We start from the raw sequence: 27,873 nt of genomic DNA on the forward strand, positions 1-27,873 counted from the left end.
CATAGGAAAAAGTAAAACATCATGAAATCAAACAAGAAGCTGGATCAGAACAAAAATAAAACCCTCGACAAAACACTTCGAAAAAAGTACGTGATACAGAAGTACCCTATAATAAATAGGCATACATCAATCAAACAAGTTGCAAATGATAATAACCTTTAGATTTTACCCTGTTCCTGATGCTTATCAATTATAGGAAATTGGGGATCAAAAAGTATCAGAAATTTCCTGACAACGTATGTTCCAGACACTGAACCTCGTCGATTGGAGGGAAAATAATCTTAACAATTAATTTCATAACTTAAGCCCCTAAAACTTTAGAAGGCATGCTAAGATTTTTAATTTTCTGTGAATAAAATAAATAACACAGATCATATTTTAGTCTCTGGCAACAATTCAGTTGGCTCCTTAACTTGCCTCTGTTATGAGACTAACAGAGTATTTTCCTTTCTAAACACACGACCGTATATGGATTTCAAAATCAAGTCTATAGACCTGTTCACCGTGATCCATCATCAGAAAAATCTGAGGGTTTTAGTTATTTAAAAAAAGAATTAAAAGGAACTGTTTAAAATAAAAACCTTAAAGCGTAGAATGGGTTCAGAAGAAGACAAGGGGAGTTGGGGCATGAAGACAGCTCCCATTCACCAATCACGATCAAAGCAGTAGGAAAATATGGCAAACTGGGGTCTCAGAAGACCATGTGGCCATCAAAAGCAACACTTCCAAAATGAACCCATTTCAGAATCTGAAAGTCTGAATATTACTAGACGACTACAGAGCTTTGGAATTGCTCAAGTTTGGGCAAAAGATGTTACATCTGCCCTTAGATTGCCTAAAAGTTGTGGGTGATGGTATGAGACTGGAAAAAGGACTGAAGACCGGTTCCCAGGTTCGAGGTCTGAAATGCATGCCGCAGTTACCCAACCTGTGTTTGCATTAGTAAGTAAGTTGGGGTTCAATGTCCAAATGCCCTCAACAAATATCTTCCGTCGGAGACAGGTTGCTCTCATCTGCAATACGCCAATGCCTTTTCCTCTGCCTCAGGTTTTGCAATTGCAGCAATCCTTGTTTAAGCGCCCATACCAGACAAGTCATTTCTGGTCTATGAGTTTTATAAGCTATGGAAGGAAAAGAAATTTGGTCATGTGATTTCTTCAAAGAAACCTAACAGCCGCAGTCTGGTCTGCCTATCATCCAAGCCCATTAAACCATAACAAAATACAAAAGGCAAAGAAGTCCGTGAAAATAATGGTCAATAACATACCCCCGTATCTGTGTTTGCCAACAGTCTATGAGAAGAAACCCTTAAATCCAAATGGAATTCTTGAAATCTCTAAACATCTGAAAAGCCCACCAAACAATTAGAAAATAAGGAAAAAATCAATAACAAGGAAAACTTCCTCAGGCAAATAGTAGGAAAATAGGAAATGCACCTTAGAACTTGAATCTGCTACATTTCAAACTTCTATGCAGTAGGAAGATGAACGGACTACTCGCTAGCTAGCTTCAATCCAGTTGGTGGGTTCTTACAGTATGTTGTAGATGAATGCAACATTAATGAACAATTAATGTCAAAACTTTTCAAACTTTGCATAGTTATTTTTGGACGCCTCAAATCTTTATTTCCCACTGCCTCAACTTTTAATTTCGATCTAATTTTGCTTTTTGGAAAACATTTTTCTTCCTGGCTAAATTGCTCAGAGCCAATGAGATTGTAAAAAAATTGTATTTCAATTTTTTTTAAATATGTTATAATTTCTAAACTTTCAATAGAACTTAGAAGTGCTAACAATAATTCAAGTTCATTGGTTTAATAATCTTAACTAATAGCATCTTAATGGATGCATAAGAATTCCTGCCATAGCAGGAACTAAAAAACTTGGAAAGTAGTTGCTCAATTCTCAGGTTTGTAAAGGCAAGTATAGGAATTCTATAGGTTCAATGTTGGGCAGAAGAAAATGAAATAGCGTACTTTATTCAATAAGTATAGAATGTATTTGCCACATATTAGAAAATGAACAGAAAATTTAGGCAGTGAGTTAGATTATTCCCCAATAAAATGTATTTGGCACATATTACACACCGAACCAAAGATTTAGGCTGTCTTAGATTTTTCCCTGTTTTTATGATAAATAGGTTGGGAAAAAAACAAATGGTTTGTATTTTGAGGTTTTTGCCGGTTTGACAACTTGAGACAGAATTTCACAGTGGTAGTGGAAAGTAATATCCAAAATAGAAAACTCATCACCTAATTACACACAAGAAGGCATAATCTCAGATGACCCTAAACTGTTATTGCCCTTGTTCTCTCCTTCTATTTGTCATTCTTTTCTCTGAATAGGAGTTATGATGGTGTCTTTGAAATTCCAAACTGTAAGCAATCCGTCCAGAAGAACGAAGCATATATAAGCTTTTATAGAGAACCATAACCAAGATGTCATATGTTGAGGTCTCCTATTCAATTTTGGTCAAACAAAGCGTGCCACTAAATATTCTCTATCGGACCATTTTTAGAAGCTGAAAATGTGACCTTGCCTGATTAATCTAAAATCCTAAGTCAAAAAGACAAATAATGAAAAATAAGAAAAATGTATTCAAACTAAAAGATTTAGAAATACAAAATACTACTTACAAATTTAAGACTTGTGAATAAGCAAAACAATATATTTTTCTTCTGATTTCCAATGAAATCATTTGAATATTCCACATAGATAATTTCAGATTATTACTCAGAAACAAAAATTTCAGAAAAAAAAAATTGAATGATGTTTCATGTTTCGTTTTAAACATTCATCTGCATTTTTGCTTGCTTTCAATGTCAAAACATGCAATCTAAATAAAAGTTATTAGTATTTGCTAGTTGTTCCAACCCACCTCGCCCAACGGAATTTCACTGCGGTGCCCATTTGAGCTTTGACATGTTTCTGCAATTGATTTTAACTGTTTATCAATTTTCTTGAATTAGAATTTAAGTCATAACTCGCCCACATTCCTTATCTCTTCCCTTCAACAAAAGCCATCTCACTTCTATACTCATCCTAATCATTGTGACAAAATAGAAACCAAAACATTCATCTCCTGTACAGAAAAAGGAATGAATAGATTTATTAAACTAATAGTCCAGTTTTTCTACTCAGGTATTTTAGTTTCTCAAATATTCAATAACCATTTAGAGCAAATTTTTCTTAAGAAACAACAAATGTTTCTTAAAAAATAGTCATGTTTTGAAAAGAATTTACCAGAAAAAATTTCACTGCGATGTTCAAAGGACATACATGATTCCTCAATATGTAAACTAAAACTACTGCAGAAAAACTCATATTCCTAAAAATCAAACCTAGTGCTATAATAGAGGTGGTTCTATATAAATTTCAGGATCTCCTTCTGGCTCAATGTTCTTATCCTACCCACCAAACAATCAGAAAAATGCACAAGTTCACAATTCATACACTAGTATTCGTTGCAGCACAATAATTGATCTGGACACGGCTCCACTTGTTTGTCCATTCTAAATCTTGGCAAATGCACAGATTCACTATTGTAAAATAGTTCATTCTTGAAGCAATTCAGAGTAATAGAATTGCATCATCTACCAATTGTTCCTTCTACAGTGTAGACCACAGCTGATTAACATTCTCCCTTTACTATTCAGAATCTTAAGTTCTAAGACAATATTTCTGAGGCAAGTCACAGAAGCCCCACAGATAAACTTGCTTCTCTAAGGATGGCTTGACACAGTCTCAATACTGTGGTGAAAGACTCACAGACTCAATAGACAGGGGTTAGAAGTACAGTAAACCTTATCTGTACTTGCACGGATAGTCTCATATAAAAATGTGCGGTTAATAACATAGATGAATCAAATAAAATCAAGTTATATGAACAAGAAATAAGTCCATTGTGATATTGCTATCAGGATTCAACTGTGTGATTTTGAGTCAAATTCATTGACCCATGTTTCATGAGTAGTGATTCAACATGAAACCATCTCTCATGAGAATAAATAGAACACTTCGCACTCATTGGATCTAGGTGATGCTCACCTATCCATTCTTCAATTTCTATTTCTTATCCTTGATCCTTTCATAAGTATTAGGCATTGATATCCTGAATTCATGTTCAGCAATGTTAGGAGTGATGCAGTACAGCATTCCCACATAAAATTTATTTTATCCCAGAAGAACTCCATCAACTGCCCAGATTATTCTCCCCGCAAATTAGTTTAGTACACACTCTTCCCATGACATTCTCAGACTATCTTGTGCACATTCTTGAAATAGGTATTAAGTGATTCTTCTATAATTCTTAGTGAATGATCAAACATTGGGTTGTATACTATTAGATAGTTATTTCAATGTTCTGCTCCATTATTGTGAAACGATTTTCTCCTTTTTAATGATCATTCATTGAGCAGTACCCTCGTCTACCATAATCTACATGTACCGTTACAATCTCATTGACCTGTCACAGGCCATTTGTGAGGAAGAATACTGAATTTTTTGTTTTGGCAATCTCTTATTTTTCAATGCTGAAAAAGAATGAACATGTGATATGCTTGTAATATTGTGCAGCAAGTGATAAGCTTGTAATATTGTGAAGAAATCTGTTGCTTTATGACTTCTTTCTACTACTCAAATATCCAGAAAACATATCAATTGATATATTTGTTTTCATGTCAAACTTAGCACCCACAAATCAATAAGCTGGATTATGGAAATTATTTTCATGTAGACATCTTTCTTACCGGTTGCACTTTGATTCACAAAGATAAGATGGTGTTATCTACATAACCATATCAACAAAATATTTAAACACATCCACCAACATTAACAATGTATGCAGAGGTATGCAAGAACAGTTCTTAACATTAGACATGTTATAAAAATAGAACCAAAACTCGTGAGATGATTTCTCCCAATAGTGATCCCTAAGATTAAAAGCACCAATTGCATGTATGCATTGTAACCCTCCACCATTTGTCTTTTGATTGTTTTCTTGTTATTTAATTATTTTCCATGTTGAGTTCACTTACATATAGACATTACATATTAATGTATAATCAATTTCACCTATATATGCAACACCTTCAATTGGGTCTCACTCTATTTTGCCCTAGAATTACCGGAAAAAAGGTATTACAAATATTTAGGATTATAAATTGACAACTTTAAGTCTTGATATAGAGCCTGCAACCAGGTATGTTATCAATATGAAATATGGGGAAACATTTAACCAGCCATACCATAAAAGAATTCCAATCATCATTGTAATCTACATAATGCGCATGCAGGATGCTAGAATACTTTCCTTAAAAACCTATCCTCATTATGTAGTCCCTTGGAAAATCATATAAGATACCTCAAGCTTATTCCTTTCCATCAAGCCCAAGAATACAAAATGACACCCGCCATTCTGCATCCAAGCCCTACCTGAGGTTGGCATACTTGAATGGACCTTCCATGCTACTTGTATCCCTTATTATTTATTCCATTATATCCCATAATGACTTAGTTCACTCTTTAAAGTATTAAACAGTCTTGCATATATAATCTGATTATGGATAAGTATCATAATGGTAAGAATAGAAACACGTGAATATATATTATGCATCAGTAACAATATGTTAACCGCTTATCGTTCCTATGTCCTATCAAGTGGAAGACAATAAGCCAGCAAGATCAGAGTTCCATGCACCAATCATCATACCAATACTTAAACAGTACATAAATCTTCTATCTTGTTTTATTAGTTGTGAGATTGAAAATCTATTGCATGATCAAATGCCTTATTTCTCTTCTTCAAAGCCCTTCTTGTCTTCTCCCCATCATGGCTTTCTATCCTATGATTTCCTTCAAGATGAGCAACTTTTGGAGTGGTTGTCCTTTCATGAGGGGTCAGGTCTCCTCACTGTTGTCCCATCGTTAATCATCCGTCATCACAATTAGTTTCTTCCAGTTGCACCTCTGGATGGATCACATGTTCTTAACTAAATACTTACTGCTCAAACTAAGATTTCTACATAGTTATGATAGCTCCATTGGTATAAACTAATTGTTGTCATCCTCAAACAGATTTCTATTTATTATCAACCCAACAGTCGTTCATTTATATTTCAGATTGTTCTTTGCCGAAAATTGTGATGTCTTGAGGCAAGACGATTTTTCCTAAGGTACAGATATCCCCTTTATGACAGGGGCATGACAATCCACCCTTCCTAAGATTGTTTGTCCTCAAGCAATTACAGATTTGAATGATTGAAGACCTCCTCCTTTACAAATAACATCTTCTATCTATGCTGCACAGAGTTTTGGGGATGGGGACGTTTTACAGAGAGATTTCAAATATGCATATCATGACATTGAAAAACCATTCATCATAGACATTTTACAAGCTCAATACATAGCAAATTAACAAAATTCAAATTGTAAAAATATGGCGTATATTTAGCAAAAATGCCAAAAGGCTCCAAGTTTCATGCATGAAATGACAAAAAGAGAAGTCCAATTAAAGACTAAACAATAACATAGAAGTCTAAATCTGTAATCAGCTGCCCATAAACAACAAATGGTAGATCTAGGAATCTAAATCCAATCATTGTCAGAGTCGGCCTCTAAGTTACTGGTAGCCCAAGGGTCTTCCTCATCCAATGGAACCCCAAGCAGTCTTGGAGATTTATCATCCTCCTCCATGTACATAGCATCCTCGGGATTCACAACCCAATGTAATGCTGGAGTCTTAACAATCCTCAATACTCTGCCAATTCTGTTGCCACAGTGCATTATGAATAACCATTAACTTCTCTTATTGACTAAAGATAAGATTGTTCCTCTTGACTGATTGGATCAAGTTGTATGTGAACAAATTATTCTCTGAGGTAGAGGAACTCAACTTGTGAAAGATGAAAAACAACAAGTATCCTCAGCTCAAGTGCATCATTCCCATGCCACCTCCACCATCCAATATGGCCAATTTGAACTAATGTAGCTCTATCTGTTCTTGTCTTTGTTCTAGCAAAGGTTGGACCACAAAGATTGGTGAATGCAAACCACTGACCCCAAAGTTTAGCAGCATCGTTCCCATTGTACATTTTACCATGGGGCTTAAAGAAAGCCTTGCAACACCTAAGTTGAACACAATGGAACCCCAAGCAGTCTTGGAGATTTGTCGTCCTCCTCCATCTACATGGCATCCCCATGATTCACATCCCAATGTAATGCTGGAGTCTTAACAATCCTCAGTACTCTGTCAATTATGTTGCCGCAATGCACTATGAATGACCACCAACTTTTCTTATTGACTAAAGATAAGATTGTTCATCTTGACTGATTGGATCAAGCTGTATGTGAACCAATTTGGTAGAGGAACTAGCAACTTGTGAAAGATGAAAAACAGCAATTATCCTCAGCTCAAGTGCATCCTTCCCATGCCACCTCCACCATCCAATAGGGTTAGTTTGAACTAATGTAGCTCTATCCATTCTTGCCTCTGGTCTAGCAATGGTTGGACCCCCAAAGTTTAGCAGCATCATTCCCATTGTACATTTTACCACGGGCCTTAAAGAAGCATTGCTACACCTAAGTTGAACACAAAAAAATAACTTGTTAAAATAAATGTTCAATCAAAATAAAGAGATGTTCATAAGAGATCTACTTTACTATTTGAAATTTAAATTATCAAAACTGAGCCGATGACAGAGGTGATCCACTTAGACGAAGTATGCTAAGTGAAGTCTGTGTGAGCAAAAGGATGTCAAGCAGAAGGGAAAGAAAATTGACCAGTGGCCACACAAGATGGTTTAGACAAGCCAGCAAGGTAAGCATGGAGCAAGATCCTCGTGGCTGCCAAGTCATGAAGAGGGTAGAAGCGCACTCATCGATGCATTTAATCGTGATGGGTGAATATATCAAGGAACAATTTCCAACAAGAGCAAGTCATTGAGGACACATGACAATCGTGACTCTTGTACAAACACGCTACATCTGCTGAGCTAGTAGTAGGGGTGAGAATTCAAATTTTGAATTCGCAGATTAGGGCTTCCCAGCAAAGCTAGAAGAAAGTATAAAAGGAGACAAAGTTGAAAGAGAAAAGGTTAGATTGTAGAGTGATTAGCCAAAAAGCATGAAGAAACAAGCTAAGTGGAATCTCAAGGTGCGAAGAGAGTGATAAGAGAGAAGTCACCTTTGAAGAGTTATCATGTCGAGGAAAGGCGAGTAAGCCCTGGCAGCACAAGATTTACTGTGTGCAAGAGCAAGGAGAGTCAAGCACATAAGTGATCAAGATCTGATGTTGCAGAGCCAAGAGAAGGCGGAGCATAGTTCCAAACAGGTCAAGAGAGCTGAAGAAGGATCTATTTCAAGCTAAGTGTTATAGCTAACTGTTAGATCATTCCCTGTTGTTTACTAGTCTTTGCAAAAGTAAATCCAGTCGAGGGTGGACCCTAATAGGTTCTTTGGTGCCTCTCCTTGCAGCAGGTAACCTCTGGAAAATTTGTGCAGATTTAATTTCTACACTTTTTCTTGTGATCGGTAGTTCTAGCACCTGTCATTCCTTCTACAATCAACATCTAACACACTGTGATACCTTCTTGCATGGCAACTGAGGCAAATCTTCAGGTACTTCAAACTCCTAACCAGTGTCTTCAAATTAAATATTAGCAGTAGCACATCTTTTCTCAATCCCTCAACTTTAACTCTCTCTTCAACAAATGCTCCTACAATACTCCATCTAGAATGGTATCTATCATCTATGATTGTTAACTATTTTCTACAAAACTTGAGTTGGATTGAAATCATCTCTGTAATCTCCCCATCATGCAATCCTCACTCTAAGGGTCCATTTCGATCGCGGATTTGAGCAGGAATTGGAATTCGGAATCCTAAAAAATTCCTAATCCACTGTTTGGGTCTGCGAAATAGGAATTGGAATTCAGGGAAATATGGATTTGGTACCCCATTTGACCCCAAAAACAAGAATTCTGTATCCCCTCAAAATACTTGTTATTTGGAATTCCCGTTTTAATTCCCATTTTAAATTGTTAGGTTCAGAAGTGTCGTTGACGGCCGAGTGTTTCCGAACATCATGTCCTTCATCGTCAATCATCTCTAGACGGCCTGGACTTCCCCCACACAGCAAGAATAGCAGTTTTAATCTTATATTTTTCTTGTAACGAGTGACTCTCTTCAATTTTATTCTTCCGACTTCTTCTAGTCTCACATCACTCTTCTATCGCGGCCGTGAATACATGCTTATGGTATAGTCTTAGGTTTCAACAATCGTAATCATTATTGTAATTATTTGTTCTTCTCATCTGAAGACTATAAATATCTTTTGATGCTTTTAAATTTAAATGTACATAGGTACAGTCTGAAATATGCCCTGCAGATTGAATCAATCACTTACTTGTTTAAGTAAAAATCGAAAGAAATGAAATCACAGTCTGGATTTTAGGCTGGAGTGAAAAAAAGGGTTTCAAATGCTTGAATTCATAATAGATGCGTGCGTAATAGAGGGAGGTTTGAATTAGCGATTCTTGCAGGCTCACATCTTCCATTTTCTAATGAAGATGACAATCATGATTGCTGAGCTGAAAAAAACTCAGATTTGTTATTTTGTGGCCGCAACCATGGCTACAACCAAATTTGTGAGCCTGGAGAAGAAAGAGGGCCACGGAAATGCAATTCATTTCTTCTGTAACCCTGTATGTGATTTGTAATGACAAGGGTTTGAAACTGCTCTGGAAATTCATCAAGGTGCGTAAGAGATTTGAAATTCATCAAGGTGTGCAAGAGATTTGCACGATCCAATTCTGATTTTTGGGTTTGAACCAAACAGTTGTAGAATAATAAATTTGGAATATCAAATATTTTTGGGTTTCAACCAAATCAAATCCTCAAAACTATAATCTGGATTTCAAGTTCCAGGATCCCAAATCCAAGATTCCAAATGCCAATTCTCAATTTATAATCCACCAACCAAACAGGCCCTAAATCAACAATTCTTCAATTCTTTGAGGACTTCTGCAGACTTCTTTGTGGCTGAATCTGCTCCTCTATTTTGTGAAAACAATCTTAAACTGTTTTTTTAAACAAATTCTATGTACCTTGTGGTCTGCTTCTTATGTAAGTGGCTGAAAACACTTAAATGGACATTCATATCAGCTATAGTCTCTTTTATTTCTGTGATCCACTTTCTTTACTTGAACAACAACTTTCTTTTACAAGAATCATTTTCTGGAATCTGAGTTCTTTAATAAATTAATAATCTAATCTATTCTGCAATCTTCAACTCTTCCCTGGATCCTTTCTACTCTGCTCTGATACCAATTGAAAAAATTAAAAGAAACAAAAGAATTTATCAACAACAGATAAAACTTTATATCCATTCAAATGAGATTACAAAATCTTCTTGATGACAACATCAAGGATCTGCTGATCCAAGATCAAAGACAAATGAGTCACTATAAATAGTCTCAATAAATAGGGGTATTCGATACATTAAATGACAGCTAAAAAGAGAAATGGATCTCATGAATATTAATGCAAACCGGAGATCGAACAATCAATTCTTATCTTCATGCAATTCACCCAAAAGTACAGTCTGCACATGCAGTTCTCCTCATGCAATGTGGGAGAGATTGCAAAAAGTTCCAACAGTTGTTTCACATATTAGAGTGTCCAGTGCAGCTTTAATCTTGACTATCATTACGAACATTCTTCAGTGTCTACAATTCATAAAATTATATCTGATAACAATAAATGCAAACTAATGGCAATATATAAGGTAGGATCAGACTTCCTTGCAATGTAAATTGAATGGGAGACCTGCAGCAATCATAGCCAACGGCACCAGCATCCAAAGACATCTGAGGATTTCATCATTTTCTCTCTCCAATTCTCTAAAACTATTTCTTGAGGCTGCGATTTCCAAATTCTAAGTTGTGGTAAAGTGAATTTTCCATTAATAAAGTCTTGCAGAAGACCGCTGATTATTTTTAATTATTGTTTCAATAATCTTGAAGGTGGGCAGTGACATATATGATATAACCTTAAAGCTGGGCATATTTATAGTCTCATTCCAAAGTAGGAAATTCCTTACTGACACTAAATTTCAGATAACATCTTTCAAAGGAAGTTATTTTCCAAGCGTATGTTGATAACAAGCATAGAAATTCATTTTCAACATTTGCACTGAGCTAATAAAATTGTTTATGGCATATTTCTGTTTGGCTCGCATTGATCTGTTTAATTCAAATATAACACTACATATTTTTGCACCTGTTGATGGATTAAATGTTTCTACACCATTTACACCATTCACTCATCTTAAACATGCAAACAAGAAAACATGGAAAGTAACCTGTGACAAGACCATGTTTGCCAAAATGAACAGACCTAATAGATAATAGAAAATGAAAATCAATTGTTAGATGCATTGGTACTGAACAACATAACTTAGGTTGGAGGATGGTAGAATCCAACCATAAGATATTTTCCAAGCGTATGTTGATAACAAGCATAGAAATTCATTTTCAACATTTGCACTGAGCTAATAAAATTGTTTACGGCATATTTCTGTTTGGCTCGCATTGATCTGTTTAATTCAAAAATAACACTAGATATTTTTGCCCTGTTGATGGATTAAATGTTTCTACACCATTTACACCATTCACTCATCTTAAACATGCAAACAAGAAAACATGGAAAGTAACCTGTGACAAGACCATGTTTGCCAAAATGAACAGACCTAATAGATAATAGAAAATGAAAATTGATTGTTAGATGCATTGGTACTGAACAACATACCTTAGGTTGGAGGATGGTAGAATCCAACCATAAGTTATTGAGAAATGCACAAATAATTTGTATGGTCAGCAGTAGTTATGAAAATTGTTGCATGCTTAAAAACATAACGTCAACTCAATGAGAGTGTGGTAGAGTTGCGAGGTTTCAGATTGGGCCACCAGCAACAAGCTTTGCTGCCATGACTCGGGCCATTCTGCAGAACCTTCTATATTTCTGTATTTGTGTAGAACACTACTGAGATCCAATCACGTTTAGGCTCAGATTGTTTCAAGAAGTTAAGACATTGTTAAACACCCTGTAGCTAAAATTTGAAATAATCAGACTTATTTTTCTTGATTTTCGTAGGATCCCTTCTTGGCCGACTCAGATATAATAACGGTTGTGACAAGTGATGATATAATTATTTTGAGACAATAATTATATTGATTTTTGTGATTGATAATATTAATATAATAATTGTATTGGTAACATAATTATTATATTGCAAGATAATATGATTATATTGTTGTATTTATTATTATTGATTAATAATTATTAATAATATAATAAACATATCGATAATGTAATTATTATATTAGTGAGTGTTGATGTAATTATATTCTGTGATAGTTACCTTATAATATAATTATTAATTGTTATATAATTATTATTATATGTTTTTAAAGGACCCAAACTTATTATACTATGGGCCAGTGTTATTATATTATAATTATTATATTGATGGCCCAAGCTTTGGAAGGAGTGTGTCTCTCCTTGGATCCTATTTGATTGGTGTAAAGGAAGATAAATCTTCCTCTATTTGTATAAGTGTAATAGGGAAATATACAATTTGCTTGATGCAGTGCTTGGGGAGACGATCAGAGATTGTCTATGGTTAGGAGGGCAAATTATTGTTTGTGGTAAACAAGCACCTATAAACAACATGGTATCAGAGCTAGATCGAAAGTTTGGGGGATTGGCAACTTATGCTAGGTAATGTTAGCATATTGTCTATTGTATTGACCACCTAGACAAAAGAACTCGGTGTCATTGGAGGTGAAAAAGTTCATAGGTCTGCAATTTTATTGGGTGTACATTTACAGCATTGTGAATTGTTATCAGCCTGTAACAAAGGCTCTGGCTGCATTGTTCATTAACTCTTCTGCCTCTGATAACAACAATTGTGAGCCACTGTAATTGTGAACCTTCTGCCAATGGCTGTGGTGAGCACCTCTTGTTCAATATCCAGAGCGCTCAAGTGAAGAGAAAAAAAATTGAGGTCCTCTCATTGCTTCCACTTGCCAGAAAGCTGGATTCCTTGCTCTCCAACATGTGAATTGTAGCCATCGAGCAGATGGGAAATGAAAGTATGGGTTTTTGACGACAGTGATGATTTTATAATTTCTTGCCAATTCGGCAAGGCAGGTTTTTTATACTGAGGACAGTTTCATTCTTGTGGTATATACTTCAAGTCTTCAACAGTTCCCATGCGACAGACTTCCTTTCCTGGTGCACTCCAAGCTTTTTATGGGGAAAATGGCTTTAGTGGTATTGAAAGAACTCGTGATGCGGCAAATTATTTTATGGCACTTGCTGGATTCAAACGCAAATAAGTCTCTAAAATTGTGATTCATTGACCCTCATGATTCTATAAGTCAATGGATCTTCCATTCCACCAATGCAAGCATATCCTATTTCTGCCAGATATTTGTAGAAGAAAATTGTGGGTGGTTCAGGCGAGAACACAATCTGTGTTACCATTGGCCGAGTTTTCTTAGACGATTTGCTGCTGTGGGAGATAGTATTTAAGACAGCATTAAAATGACTCCGCATTGAATGCTTAGTACAGGCGTGAACTTCCACCCCATACATTTCTGTTAGAACGTCTGAAGTGATTGGAATTTGAATAGGCCCAAATTTTGGATGATTACTCAGCACAACCCACTGTACAGGAGTCGTGAGGAAATGAAAAGTAATAGTTGAAGACTTGGCTGTTTCTATTACTTTCTGAAGGCGTAAGGAACAAAGGCTGTTCTAAAGTCTATGAAATACTCACCACAGTGTTGGAAGTTACACAGATTAAGGTCAAACATCTCACTATTTCAGTCTCAATCCCGTTACTTACTGTCAAAGTGTGATAATTATTATTGATGATTAAGGCCATCTTAAACTTCAATATTAATGAGTCGAGTTTCATCTATCTGATTTAATTGAATCACTGTCAAATTTAACCCTTATCTGGAGCAAAAAGTGGGAGGTGCTAAAATCTTGACATTTTCAACTCTCAAAACAGACACCATTTAAGGACAGCAAAAATGAATGATCTTGTTGCTAACAGTTTACGGTGTCAGCATAAAGGACAAACTATTAATTGAGGATAGGGGAAAGATTATCAATGATGCTCCACAATATTATCGCAAAGGCTCGCCTGTTTTATGTGGAGAGAAGACAGAGGAGACCAATGCAAAGTGCCCTCCTTCTGAGAAACTCCAAAAAATATTACTTGGTTGTGAATCAGTTCAAAAGTTTATTTTGAGATCAAAGGGTCCACCCCAGCTTGCAGACTTGGATGATCAGGAATGCTGTTCTAATCTAGTAAAATGGAAAGTAGAACAGATTAGAGAGATCAACTTGTGAATAAATTGATGGAAAGATCAAAAAAAACCTGTTACATGCTGTCTGATATGGCACCAGGTTCTAATTTGGTACAAATTTGGCTTCCAACAAGCACAAAGAAATGATATTAGAAAATTTTACTAAAAGCAGGTTTCCCAATAGTGATTGTGATTAAAGGATCATGGCATTGTCTCAAGATAGTAAAGTGAAAATGAGTACAATGAGATGGATTTACAAAATCGGCTAAGAATGTAGTAGATTGAACTCATGCTGGTATGGAATAAATGACAAGCACAGTTGAACAGAAAGTGGACTTAAGTGGAATTGGATATCTTTCAGATGTAAGTGATCAATTGGAAACTCCCTCCAATCAGGAAACCTTGGATCCTCATTATCTCAATATGTCTATTCAAACATTTGCGAACTCCAATGTCACTACTGCAGATGTCTGTGCGAATTCTAATGTCATAGAATGTACAAAGCTGCTAGACATGTCCAGTTCATCTGAAATTTATGCCATCGGGTCACTTGTGCAAAAGGAAACTCAAATGGTTACCTGAACCTCTTCCATATTGGGATCATCAGACCACTGTAACATATACGATATTATGCCAACAAAGGAAATTGAACCACGTAGAGGCTAAAAGTAAGTTAACAATTTAGTTCCTCCAGGCTGTACTGATCAGATGGAATTCCCCATATCCATGCAGCCAGTAGGAAGCATAATGCAGGAAAATATAGTTTCTGTGAACAACCTTTTAGTGATTCTCAAGTTGTGAAACTTTGTATGAATGGACATGTTGGAAATAATTTGGTGCCAGGAATATAGTACTAGAGAATTCACAACCATCAAAACCTAGTGAGACAGTGAATTTGCTTACAGTTGAAGTGACTACAGATGAAATAGATGTAGCAAATCAAATGGATCTTGATGAATAACTAAAAATAGATAAATGGATGCTGAGCCCTCTGAAATTAAAAGGGAAAGAGTAGCATCTGCTCTAGTATTTTAAGATCCCTTTCATGAAGCTGGTTCAACAGTTGCATCTGGTTCAGAGTTTGTGGATCCATTGCATGAACCTGAGCTGGTAGAAGATGACGTAAAAGTCTGTGATATCTGCAGCGATGCAGGCCTTGAGGACAAGCTTGCTATCTGTGGCAAGTGAAATGATGATGCAGAGCATATGATGGCACCAAGGTTAGAGTACCAAGTGTGTCCAGGATTACTCTTACCAAGGAGCAGTTCCTTTCATAAGAGGATGCAATGGGATGATGAGAGATTATGCTTACTGTATGATACACTTAGTTGTATCTCCCACCCTCTGTGGACAATGCAAGGTGGTGTTGTGTTCTTCTTTGAGAGAAGATTTGAGGTGTAAGACCTCTTCCACCCTCTGCAGGCAATGCAAGGTAGTGGTGTAGTCTTCTCTAAGAGAAGAATTGAGGTGCAAGACCTCTCCTACTCTCTGCAGGCAATGTGAGGTAGGTCCATCCTCTACGAGTATGCAAGATGGGTATCATGGAAAGCGTCCATGATGTTCTCAATCACCCTCTGAGAGTGTCATGGTGATGATGTGTAGTCTTTTGAACTCTCCCTAGGTAAGAGGGAGTGTTGAAATTAGCTAGATCAAATTCTAGCATATGTTGTATGTTGTCCCTGCTAGGAGGTAGACTCCATTTAGAGGGAGTCTGACCATTCAAACTTAGATGGGGAGATCAGAAGGTTGATTTAAGATTGAGAGAGGCTCAGCTATGGAGGAGTCTCAACTTTCAGGTAATCTTTAGAGGGAGAAGTCTATGATATGAATTCTTCTCCAAGAGGGAGAAGTCTGAGGTGCCAGCTCTCTTCATCCACCCTTTGCAAGTAGGTATGGTAGGTGTCATTATATGGTTGTGCTTAATCTTCCTTTCGGAGTAGCCATGTTAAGATGACATTAAGCACTTGTGGTTTATTTGATTTCCATCAGGGGTAAGTCATAATGGACCGGCAACTGTGATGTGACTTGGTTGCTCAAAAGGAATCCACCCTAGCTAAGAGCGAGTATTGATTTTTGTAGTGAGGTCAGATCCCTTCTTGGCTAACTCCGATATAATAATGGTTGTGACAAGCAATGATAAAATTATTGTGATACAATAATTATAATGATTATTGTGGTTGAGAACATAATAAAAATATCAGTAACATAATTATTATATTGCAAGAGTATGATTATGAGCTTGTCTTCTTTCTTTCTTTTATGAGATTGCAAGACTATGTACCAATAATAATTACTTATTGCAAGACTATAATTATAATTATGAGATTGCAAGACTCATATTTACTGATGTTATAATGGCTTGACAAGTCTTCTTTCTTTTATCCATTTTCTTTCTCCATGAGTGTCAAGTGTCTCTGCCTAATGGTATAGGATATTGAAGAGTCATCAAACGTTTGAGCCAAGTGATAGTATTACCACTTGAAACAGGGGCAGTTATGTGTCTGTTAAATTATCTCCAGCCAAATGTTGAAATCGGACAACAAATTGCTCAGCTAGACAATGCTCTTGGGCCTTCCATCAATCGTTTGATAAACTTGTCTGAGACAACAGTTACCTCTGGAGATGATGGGATTCTTGGCAAAAATTCTTATTGTAACAGAGTCAAGGCAGATGAAGATTATATTTGAGATATGGAAGCAACTACTTTGATGAGAAGATACGCCTGGTATTCTTCAAAACTCTCTTCAAAGTGCTCCAGGCAAGACAAGGCGGAAATCGTCGACAGATAATTCTGTTTTAATTCGGAGGCTATTGAAGGTAAAGGGAATGCAGATTTTGTGTCAAGTTCACTTGTTGGAGGTAGAAATCCGGCAACTTTGTTAGGCTGAATCAGGTGTATGCCTCACGATATCTATTGAAAGCAATGCTCTGTGGATGTTATGTTAGTGAAGACGGGTTCCACTGTCTCACTATGTTTGGAATGTCTCACAGCAGCATGACATCTGATGTTGACTGGCAAGATCGATATATATTGGTCTAATCAAATGTTGGTTTGATGAGGAAGTGAAAGATGATGTGTCGAGAATGATAGATCCGCACAACAATTTATGTTTCTCTCAGTCTTTCATATTGGTGTCAGTTCATTATTTGATCCAGTCAAGGAGCATTAATATTATCTGGTCATCTAAGGAGTTTTGATGCATTGTTTCACAATATGCAAACCAAGGAGGCCCACCGTGATAAGATGATTGAGAAATCTAAACAGGAGATAAATATTCTGTGTATTATTTTAATGCCAGGAATAGTGTTGATATCTATATAATAAATTGTTTTATCTCTCTCTGTTGCAAGAAGCAACGAGATAAAGATGAAATCTAAACAGGAGATAAATATTCTGTGAATTTTTTTAATGCCAGGAATAGTGTTGATATCTATATAATAAATTGTTTTACCTCTCTGTGTTGCAAGAAGCAACGAGATAAAGATGTTTGCTTTGATGTTACATATTTAGATAGAGGTGCTTAACCTCAAAGGGAGGACACTTCTACTATTGTTATTGCATCGATCAAAGTAGTCCTTCATTGATTTCTATGATAAGTTGATGTTAATATCTATTGGTTGCAGGATGCAAAAACAATGATCTTTAGAGGGAAAGGTTCAGCTTCAAAGGAAGTTCTTGGTTAAGATGGAGTTTTTATAGTATCCCTGCCTTGTTCATATATGCTTGTAATGCTTATGGTATTTGTAAAATTTGAAAATAAATGGAACTAAGTCTGTTTTTGTTATGCCTATTTCTATTCTTGTGTGAATAAATATGACTGTAAGAATCATCTATGATAACTCTTTCCCGCTGAGAAGTGAACATCATGTTGAGAGAGTCTAAGATGACATCACGTTGAGGGATTCCATGACGGTAGTTGGCTGTCACGTTGAGAGGTTCCGTGACAGTTCATGTTGAGAAAGTCTATGACTCAAGGCTTGGCTGTCATTCTTACAAGTCTATCATGTTAAGTGATTCCATGATTAAAAGTAATTGTTTTAGATTAAGGTAAAAACATGTTTTGAAAGGACCCGAAACCCTTAACAGAAAAACAAAAAATAATCAAATAAGCACAGCCAAGTTTTACAAGGACCTGAAACCTGCAGTATAAGAGTTACAAAACCAGGTTTTACAGGGACCTGAAACCACAAAAAAGGACCAGTACACGAAACTAGGTTTTACAAGGACCTGGATCCTAGAGTTTAAACAAAAGGAACAAAACCAGTAAAGAAAACCAAACCAGAGACTAGTTACCAGAACCACCACCAGCAGCTATTGCAGCTCCTTGATCATTTTCACCACCTCCTTGCCTGCTTCCACAGTGTTTTGGATAATATCAGCAACAGAACCCCCAATTGCCTCAGCCACCTTCTTCCTTGAACTCTGTCTTGTTCTTTTGCTTGGCCCACCAGGAGACATGATTTCCTCATTATTTCTCTTACCTAAGCTAGCAGCAGCCATACAGATGCTTGAAGTGACCTGTTCCATCTTGTTACCACTCTCTCTGATCAAAAGACAGAGCTCATGTTCATATTCCTTTAACTTCTCCAGGATATTGCCAATCTAAACTTCCAACTAAATGATCTTAGCTGGGTTAGTTTCCTAGTCCTGTTGTATTTTTCCCATTCTTTTTTTCAGATTCATTAAGTCATTGTACATCCAGGAATCACCTTGGAGAGAGGAGTCTGCCTTGAGCTTAGTAGTGTGAAGGAAAGAGAGCGTTGCACCCTTACCAGTTGAGTCATCCTTCTCCTTCCCCGAATCTTCCTCCACGCTCGTAGCACCCTTACCAATGAGGTCATCCTTCTCCTTCCCCGTGTCTTCCTCCAAATTTTCCTCCCTAGCTTCCTGGGGTTGCTCACTCTAGTTTTTATCCTCTTCTCCAACATTTTCCGACCCTATATTTTTGTCATAACCTTCCTCAGCTTCATCCTTTCCAAGCTCACCTTTACTGCCAGGGTAACCCTCCAAGTTTGAACTGAAGTCCCCCATATCTGTATTCTCATCATTTTCCACATTCATTTCATCATTTTTGTCTGAATTCTCAGACTCGGTAATTTCCTCAACATTTTTTTGAGGTGTGTCCTGCTTCAGACTCTTCTTTTTCACACTTACCCCTTCATCTCCCTTACTCTTTCTTGAGTATGTTTACTAATAGAAACCCTCTTTTTCTCAAAGGGCGGGGAAGATACAATGGCCTTACTCTTATAGTAATTCTTAATCAAAAGGATTAGTCCTTCATGTAAAACCGGATGGGATTCTTTTTTCCTGTGGGCTTGAAGGCTTTGAAGCAAGGAGAACCTCAGATAAAATGGAAAAGAGATCCTATCCTTATACCGAAAATGATTCAAAAACACAAAATGAAATTTATGAACTCTTTTTGCCCTACCATCTAAAATGACGTACTCACGGATGCAAGAGAGGGCGTCCCGCCAAATAACTTTTATTTGACTCGGCTCATAAAAGTCGCCATTTTTCTCCAAATTCTTTTCCTCCTCTTTAGTCTTCGGAAATTTCTTAAATGCAGCATTAGAGATACCGGTTTCCTTGCTAAACTTTATGCCCTCCTTTGGAAGCCCCGTGACTTTGGCAATGAAATCTTCAGTCAAGTGAACCGTAACACCATGCATGCTAACCCTGTCTTCAAACCAATTCTTAAAGAAAGCCTCCGTGATATGTGGTTTATAGCCATGAAGGCACTCCAGGTAAGTAGTAACATTACCCTTCTCCAGAATCTGCCAAACAGAGGCTTTGGCCTTCCATTCTTTACAGTTCTTTGGTTCCTGTTTTCTCGGTTCCCTGCCCTTTTCCGAAAATTTCGTTTCTCTGTGAAAATCCAAAGTAGGGCAGACTAGGAGACGCAAAGATTTGAGAGAAGCCGAGGTGCTCATTAAAACAACCAAGGCACTTATTAAAACACTTACGAGCCAAGTAGAGGTAATAATCACTTTTAGGTGCTTCCTAGGGAATATAACACTGTCCTCCATAACCCCACTTCCACTTATCATTAAATTGCCAATCTTAGAAAATCTTGCCTTCCATCGCGTGAGTTCTGTCATAATTAATTAGAGCTTTCAAATCCACGCTCCTAGAGTCATCATGCCAACTCATTTTACGTTCCCGTTGGACAGCCTAGTTAGCAATCCAATCAGCCACAGTATTTCCTTCACGGTAGGAATGAGAGAAGATGACTTTATCAAATTTATCCATTAAGGTTTTAATTTCCATTACACTAGCTTCAATAGACCATGTAATCAAACTTTTACCATTAAGCATATTTATGATATTCAAAGAGTCTCCTTCCATCCAGAGGTACCGGAAACCAGTTTCCACTGCCAGCCTCATCGTATAAAGAGCTGCAATAGCCTCTACTTTATGACTAGTAGAAGTTCCAATAGGTATAGCAATAGCATCTATAATATTACAATTGTGATCCCTCAAGACCCTTCGCAACCCGCTTTGCCAAGATTTCCTTTAGTAGCATCATCAAAATTCCCTTTGATCCATCCCATAAGAGGAGCCTTCCACTTAGTATTCAGTTTTTGATCTTCTTTCTTCATTTTAGAACCTTTAGTGTGCATTGGATTGTCAATTTAGAAATCTTCATTGCACTTTCTCTGGGAATTGAAGTTTTCCTTTATTGCTCTGACAACATTTTAGCCTAGCATCTACTCAAGCATTTCTTTATTTCTAAAGATTCTATTATTTCTTTCTTTCCAAATTCCACACCAGAGATGGGGAAGAGTAATTTTCCACAACAGACCAACATCATTATCCTTAGACGAGCAATTCCAACTCTGAGAACAATCTTCAATGTTGTTTTGGTGGACCCAAGTAATATTCCAAAAGTTAAAAATAGAACTCCAAACTTCTTGACTATAAGTACAATTTAAAAACAAGTGATCTCTATCTTCATAACCTTCTTTACATAGGCTGCACCGATTAACCACATTAATGTCCCTCTTTTGCGAATTGTCCTGAATAAGAATTTTATTCTGAAGCAAAATCTGGTAAAAGATATTTATTTTTGGAGTTAGACCTTTTATCCAAGCTCTAGTCCACAAAGGGCGAGCACCTTTCTCCTCAAATTTGAACACAAATGATACTTTGAAACAACCACTTACATCAGCACTCTATATCATTTTATCTTCCTTATGAGGATACAAACAAAAGGCATTCAACATAATCTGGATATTATGAAAATCCTGGTTAATATCAACAAGGCTAACCCACCTATTATTATACTAGTAATGTCCCACAAGAGTTCCATACAGTTGCTTACATTTATCAATCTGGGTCCTATCCTCAAATTCCTCAATCAGAGGGTGATCCAGGATCCAAACATCTTCCCAGAATCTGACCTTCTTCCCATTTCCAACTTTCCAAGAGCATCCTTTACTTAAGATGTTCTTAGCTCCCTGCAAACCCCCCCAAATGGCAAAAGGGGAGAGAACAATAGAAGATGACAGAAAATCAGATAAAGAAGGAGCATTAAAAAGGTATTTATGTTTCCATATAGTGCTCCATTCCTTATCGTCATGGTACACTCTCCATCCCTGCTTAGCAAGAAGAGCTTTATTCATACTTCACACTGACCTATTCCCAGGCCACCTTCCCTGATAGGCTTACAAATTTGATCCCAAGCTATCAAAGCCATTCTCTTCCTTTCCTCAATGCCAGACTAGAGAAAATTCCTTTGGATTTTGTCAATAGTATTTGCAAATTTTGCTGGAATTTTGAAGAGACTCAAGGCATAGGTAGGGATACTTTGGAGACAAGCTTTAAGGAGAGTGATTTTGCTAGCTTGGCTCAAAAGGTTACCCTTCCAACCAGCAAGTTTCTTATTAAAGTTCTTAATGAGATCATCCCAAAAGGAATCTGGAGTTTTAGGCCCCAAAGGGAGACCCAGCTAAGTACAAGGAAAAGAGCCTATTGAGCACCCCTGAATTTTAGCAATTTTATTCTGTCTTAAAGCTGGGGAGTTAACAAAAAACAAATAACTCTTATTCCAGTTAATCAACTAACCTAAAGCAAAAGAGTATAGGCTGAGAGCTTTTTTAAGATTTCTGGCTTCCCTAACTTCAGCTTTCCCCATGAAAATAGTGTCATCAACAAATTGTCCATGAGAGCAGGTTAGAGGCTAAGAAGAAGGCTGCAAACCTTTAATATCCCATTGCAAAACCAATTTCCCAATACACCTCCCCAAGCAATCAGCCATAATAGTGAAAAGAATAGGTGATAAAGGGTCTCCCTGTCTCAATTCCCTAGAAGGGCTAAAGAATTTAGAGGAACACCCATTCACCACTACAGCAATCGATGTTGTAGAAATCAACTAAAGAATTACCCTCACTATCCTATTACTAAAACCAAAGGCCAATAAAATCTTTTCAAGAAAAGCCCATTCCACTCTGTCATAAGCTTTTGCGATATCAATTTTCATAATAAAACCTTCATTATTGGAGCAAGATAAAGAGTGAATATTCTCATGCACAGCAATAACAAAGTTAAGAATTTGTCTACCTGGGTTGATCAGCAACAAGAGACGGTAGCACTAGAAGCAACCTAGAAGTGAGGACTTTTGAGATAATCTTATAGAAGGAATTACACAAACTAATAGGCCTGAATTGGTCCAAAGAATCAGCCCCAACCTTTTTAGGAATAAGGCAGAGGAAGGTAGAATTGATCTCCTTCAGCATACGCTTTGCCCCAAATTATTCTTTAAAAGCATCACACACATCTTTTCCAACCAGTTTCCATTCTTTCTGGAAAAATAACATAGGAAAACCATCTGGTCTTGAAAACTTATCCCCTCCTGAGGAACATACTGCCTTGAAAATTTCCTCTTCCTTAGAAATAGCGCCTAATATTTTATTTTGCTCTTCACTAATCAAGGATGGAATAACCTTTAAAAGTTCAGCTTGGTGAATAGAATCAATGTTAGAGTCAGATGTCATCAATGTAGAAAAAAAGGAGACCATCTCTTCCGAGATTTCTTTTCCTCTGTAATCTTCATATTCCCTTTCTTAAGATTTGAGATACGATTTTTAGCTCTGTGCTTCATAGTAGAAAGGTGAAAAAACCTAGTGTTTTTATCTCCTTTATTCAACCAGACCAATCTAGACCTTTGCCTCCAATAAGTTTCCTCTTTAGTAACAATGTCATGATACTCCACCAATTTTTCATTTTCTTCTTTAACAAGATCAAGAGTGTATCCTTCCTTCTGTATCCTATCTTGGATATTATGCAGTTGTTCCTTGATATTTGATTTACTCTCAAAAATATTACCAAAACATCTTTTATTCCAGATTTTAACCTCCTTTTTGACATTTCTTAGTTTAGAAGCCACTCTAAAAAGAGCAGTTCCATCAATATCTATATTCCACCATTCAGCCAATTTTCACTCAAACTGTGGATGCTGCATTCACATTTTTTCAAACCTAAAAGGAAAGGTTTTTTTGATATCAACCTTATCAGCAATAAAGATCAGAGGAAAATGATTCGACCCAATTTTCTATAACACCTCTAACTTGCAAACAAAATCTTTAGTCTAGTCAGGAGAAATAAGAGCTCTATCCAATCGAGCCTGAATACAATCATCACCTGACCTCTTATTACTCCAGGTAAACTCTATACCATGAAGATCCATATCCATTAAACCCTCTTTATTAATGAAATCCACTAAATCCAATCTCCCATCTAGCTGACTCACATTGCCCCCCTTTTTTTCATGGTCATAAAGAGGAACATTAAAATCCCCCATGAATATCCATCTACCATTGTAATCTTTACTCTTTATATTAGACAGAGTTTCTCATACCTTTTTTCTAGAATTCCTAATATTAGGTGCATACATATTGACAATATACCATTCATTATTCTAGTCAATGCTAGTGATTTTAACCACCATGAAATGTTTACTAGCATTGAAAACAGTTCTGAGAAGTAAGATTTTTTCCATAACATCATAGTACCTCCTGAAGCTCCTTCTGAACTACTTGCCTTCAAACAGTAATCATTAAAAGACCTAATCTTTTCAGCTCTCTCCGTCTCCATTTTTGTTTCTTGAAGCAATAAAATATCTGGCTTATGCTTCCTAACAAAATTTCGAACAACATCTAATTTATGACTGCTGTTCAATCCCCTAATATTCCAAGTGATAATTTTCATGTTTGTTTTTTAGGGGTAAAATCCAGAATAGTTGCCTATCTTCCATCAGCAATATTCTGTAAACTTTCTATTTCTCTAGTTTTTCTAAAAGATTTCCTTCCATGATTATTAACAATGAGTATATTGTTCTCTTAGAGTCATGTTGAGAGATTCCATGACAAGATCATGATAAAAACTGCCTTTTTTTCTTGCAGGATTTTCATGTTGAGCGATTCCATGAAATTTTATAGGATCTACATGATTAGATTTTATCATTGACATTTTGGTTGCAGCCTTGTGAGACTGTTCACCTAAAGATTTCTCTCTTGCTAAGAGGGACTGTTCTGCGATAGAAAAATTTATCTCTAGGTATTATTTCCGTTATAGTCATCTTCAGGTGAATAGGACATTTATGATAATTGTAATATTAAATATAATGACACGTGTCATTCATCATGCATTAAGGTATAGAAATGCGAAGAGTTGTGTTTGTAATAAAGAGTTATATTGTTGGGAATTTCAAGAGACCTTTCATTGTAAAGTGAAGAGTCTCTCTTGTGTTATATATATCACATATAACAAAAGGCATTGTACACTTGAATTTCATTATCAATAAGATGATCTTTTGTTGTGTGTGGCTGAGTTTTTCTGTTCATTCTCGAAAGGTTTTTCCAAGATGTTTATGTGTCCCTTGCACTTTTTTGGTTATTTGTTCTTGTTGTTTATCTAATTTTTGGGATAAAATTTAAAATGGAAGTAGTGTGTCCCTCCTTGGATTCTATTTGATTGGTATAAAGGAAGATAAACCTTCCTCTATTGGTAGTAGCGTAATAGGGAAATATCTGATCTGCTTGATGCAGTGCTCAGGGGAGACGATGAGAGATTGTCTATGGTTGGGAGGGCAAATCGTTGCCCGTGGTAAACAAACACCTAAAAACAACAATTTTCAGCATTCTTTTGATTGACAGCAGTTTATTTTCAAACCCACCAATTTGTTTAATCTATCAATAACCTCAAACTTGTTGAATCATGACCAAATTTCTCTAATTGGGTATCTTGGGTAGGTGTAACAGAGCAATCAGTCCATTAAAATTAAGGAGTTTGTGGCTTTTTCAAGAATTCCAAGATGATTTTTAATTCAGATTTAAATGTTATATAAATTATTCTCTATTGCAAACTATAAAAACCTATTTAATATCAAATATAGGTTTCTGACATGTCAAGTTCAAAGAAGAAATAGTTCTGGAGAGTGTTCTCACGAAACTAATCAAAAATCAACTGGTACCGATAACTTCTACCTAGTAACTTTTTCTAATTGCAGACGGACTTCACTCTAAATATAAGAAGCTATAGTTCTGATTTACTAACTTTCATGTATTTTTTTAAGGATTATATGTAGGACAAACTCACTACAAACCTTAAATTATAGCTTGTTTGCTGAACAATCCGTATAAATTATTCACAGCTTGCTCTGTCACTATTCCAAACTCGAAAATAATGATACTATTCTCAAAAGGACTCTCAGGTGTAACAAAACTTTTTGTTATTGAATATTCCTCGATTACAGCACATTGAATTACAGTAGTGACAGCAATCAGCTCACTTCAAAACATTAATAATTACAATGCATACCTTACAGGAAGTGCAATTAGGCACAGAGAGTATGTCAGAGGGAATATCGATGTAGCCCGTCCCGTTGAACATGGTACGTCCGGGAATGAAAATTACTCTCAACCGACGGCCGAATGGAGCGGGCTTGCCTCTCTTCTGCCAAAGACTTGATTAATAGTTTTGGAGCGGTTTTTGAGTCTTTGTTCTCTCTGTCTCATTAAATGAACTCTTTCTACTGTTGGAAGCATTATAGATGGCATTTTCATAAATTTTCAACAGGGATTTTGATTCAGGATAACCTTTTATAATTTTGTTAACAAATTTTGCCTCTGACATCGCCAAAACCCTCAAAAGCGGTAAGTCGGGGTCATTGATGTATTTGATTTTCTGCCAGACTAGAAACCTGGGCCTAGTGATCCTTTCCAAATTAATTAGCAACAAAAAAGTATGCTCGACCACACAACTTGCAGGGAGCCCCATGTTATTAACTACAAAGTTCATCTTTGTACTAATATTTTCCTTGGAGCAGTAAAATACAGCAGGATTAACCCTAAATATTTGCAAAGTTTCCTCAGCTGAGAGCCCGCAGTTTTGGAGATTCTGAATCTTGGCCTCTAAGGTCTCCGTGCGACTCCTTGCTACCAAACTCAGAATATATTTGAATGCTTTGCTTCCTTTGTCCACGCCAATCTTGCGAATGAGATCAGCCTGGGCAGGCATTAAGGAAGTGCGTAAGAGAACAGCTGGATGTATCTGTACGAATGTGGAGAAATCCGTCCCATGAAAACCCCATCCCTCCCAGAATGCAACCGAGGGCTTCAAGGTCTTCTCCAGGCTAGCACTGAGAAGCCTTGGAGTTATTAGCAGAGCTTTAACGAGCGCATCCTGGGACTGAAATACATTCTTTAGAAACTCCATCTTGGGAAGAATGTCGTCCTCGAGGCTGCAGCGCAGAATGTGAGGATTCAACGTCAAAAGCTTCGTCAGAGGCTGGCCCTCAAAACCAAAATCTTCCAGCAGTTTGATCTTGGGTTCCAATATTCTTTCTGCGCTAAATGAGATGATTTGAGGTCGATCCCTCATGATATTAGTAATCTGGTCTTCAGAGCAGCCGTGTCGTTTCAACAAATTAATAAACTGCTCGACGTTTTCCAGGCTTTGAAACCTTTGCAAAGCGGGGTTGCATTTGAAAATGCGAGTGATGTCGGCCTCAGACATGTTGAGTTTGGTGGAGGCGAAGCGTGAAAAGAGGGTCTGGGAATGGGCATCGGAGATGGCAAAGGTTGAGAAAACATTGCGAGAATGGATGGAATGTTTATCAAACAATTTGCAGCATAACTTGGGGTTGAGGGGTGCTGCAACAAAATATAGTTTGGGGAATAACAAAGACGAAGTGTTCATCGAAGCTGCTGTTGCAACAACAAAACTTGGATAACTCGGATGCTTAATAAAGTAGGCAGATGTATTCAGAGCGAAGAGGATGCCGATGGAAAAAAGGGAAAGTCAGAGCAAATCTAGTGTGCACGCTTAAACTCCCCCGACGATTTTAATACTAGATTTGCGCGCTTAAAATTGTGGCCTGAGGATTGGATTAGCAGAACTTATGAGGTGAGATTTGAATCTGCGATATGATTTGATACACGATCTTAATATCATCGGCTTTTCATTGTGGCCATCGCCCAACAGACCGAAAACTATT

The 27,873-nt window shown here is 36.8% G+C and overlaps 1 protein-coding gene across 4 annotated transcripts; it reads right to left on the minus strand.

Moving 5' to 3' along the window:
• Positions 1 to 264: 264 nt before the first annotated feature.
• LOC149553560 (uncharacterized) lies at positions 265 to 27,873 on the minus strand. 4 transcript variants are annotated; one of them, XM_089788962.1, is made up of 5 exons: positions 26,196 to 27,873; positions 1,437 to 1,528; positions 1,268 to 1,344; positions 582 to 1,121; positions 265 to 495 (listed from the first exon to the last, which is right to left on the minus strand). In XM_089788962.1, the coding sequence occupies exon 1, from the start codon at positions 27,573 to 27,575 to the stop codon at positions 26,346 to 26,348; it is 1,230 nt and encodes a 409-aa protein (XP_089645088.1). In that variant the 5' UTR covers positions 27,576 to 27,873; the 3' UTR covers positions 265 to 495; positions 582 to 1,121; positions 1,268 to 1,344; positions 1,437 to 1,528; positions 26,196 to 26,345. The 4 variants fall into 4 exon arrangements, with proteins under 4 accessions (XP_089645088.1, XP_089645089.1, XP_089645091.1 ...); XM_089788963.1 differs by lacking the exon at positions 1,437 to 1,528 and having other exon boundaries at positions 265 to 1,121; XM_089788965.1 differs by lacking the exons at positions 265 to 495; positions 582 to 1,121; positions 1,268 to 1,344; positions 1,437 to 1,528 and adding an exon at positions 1,948 to 3,081.

The sequence above is a fragment of the Cupressus sempervirens genome, chromosome 6, assembly GCF_028749045.1.
Source record: "Cupressus sempervirens isolate cs-2001-9-10 chromosome 6, ASM2874904v1, whole genome shotgun sequence".
Classification (NCBI taxonomy): domain Eukaryota; kingdom Viridiplantae; phylum Streptophyta; class Pinopsida; order Cupressales; family Cupressaceae; genus Cupressus; species Cupressus sempervirens.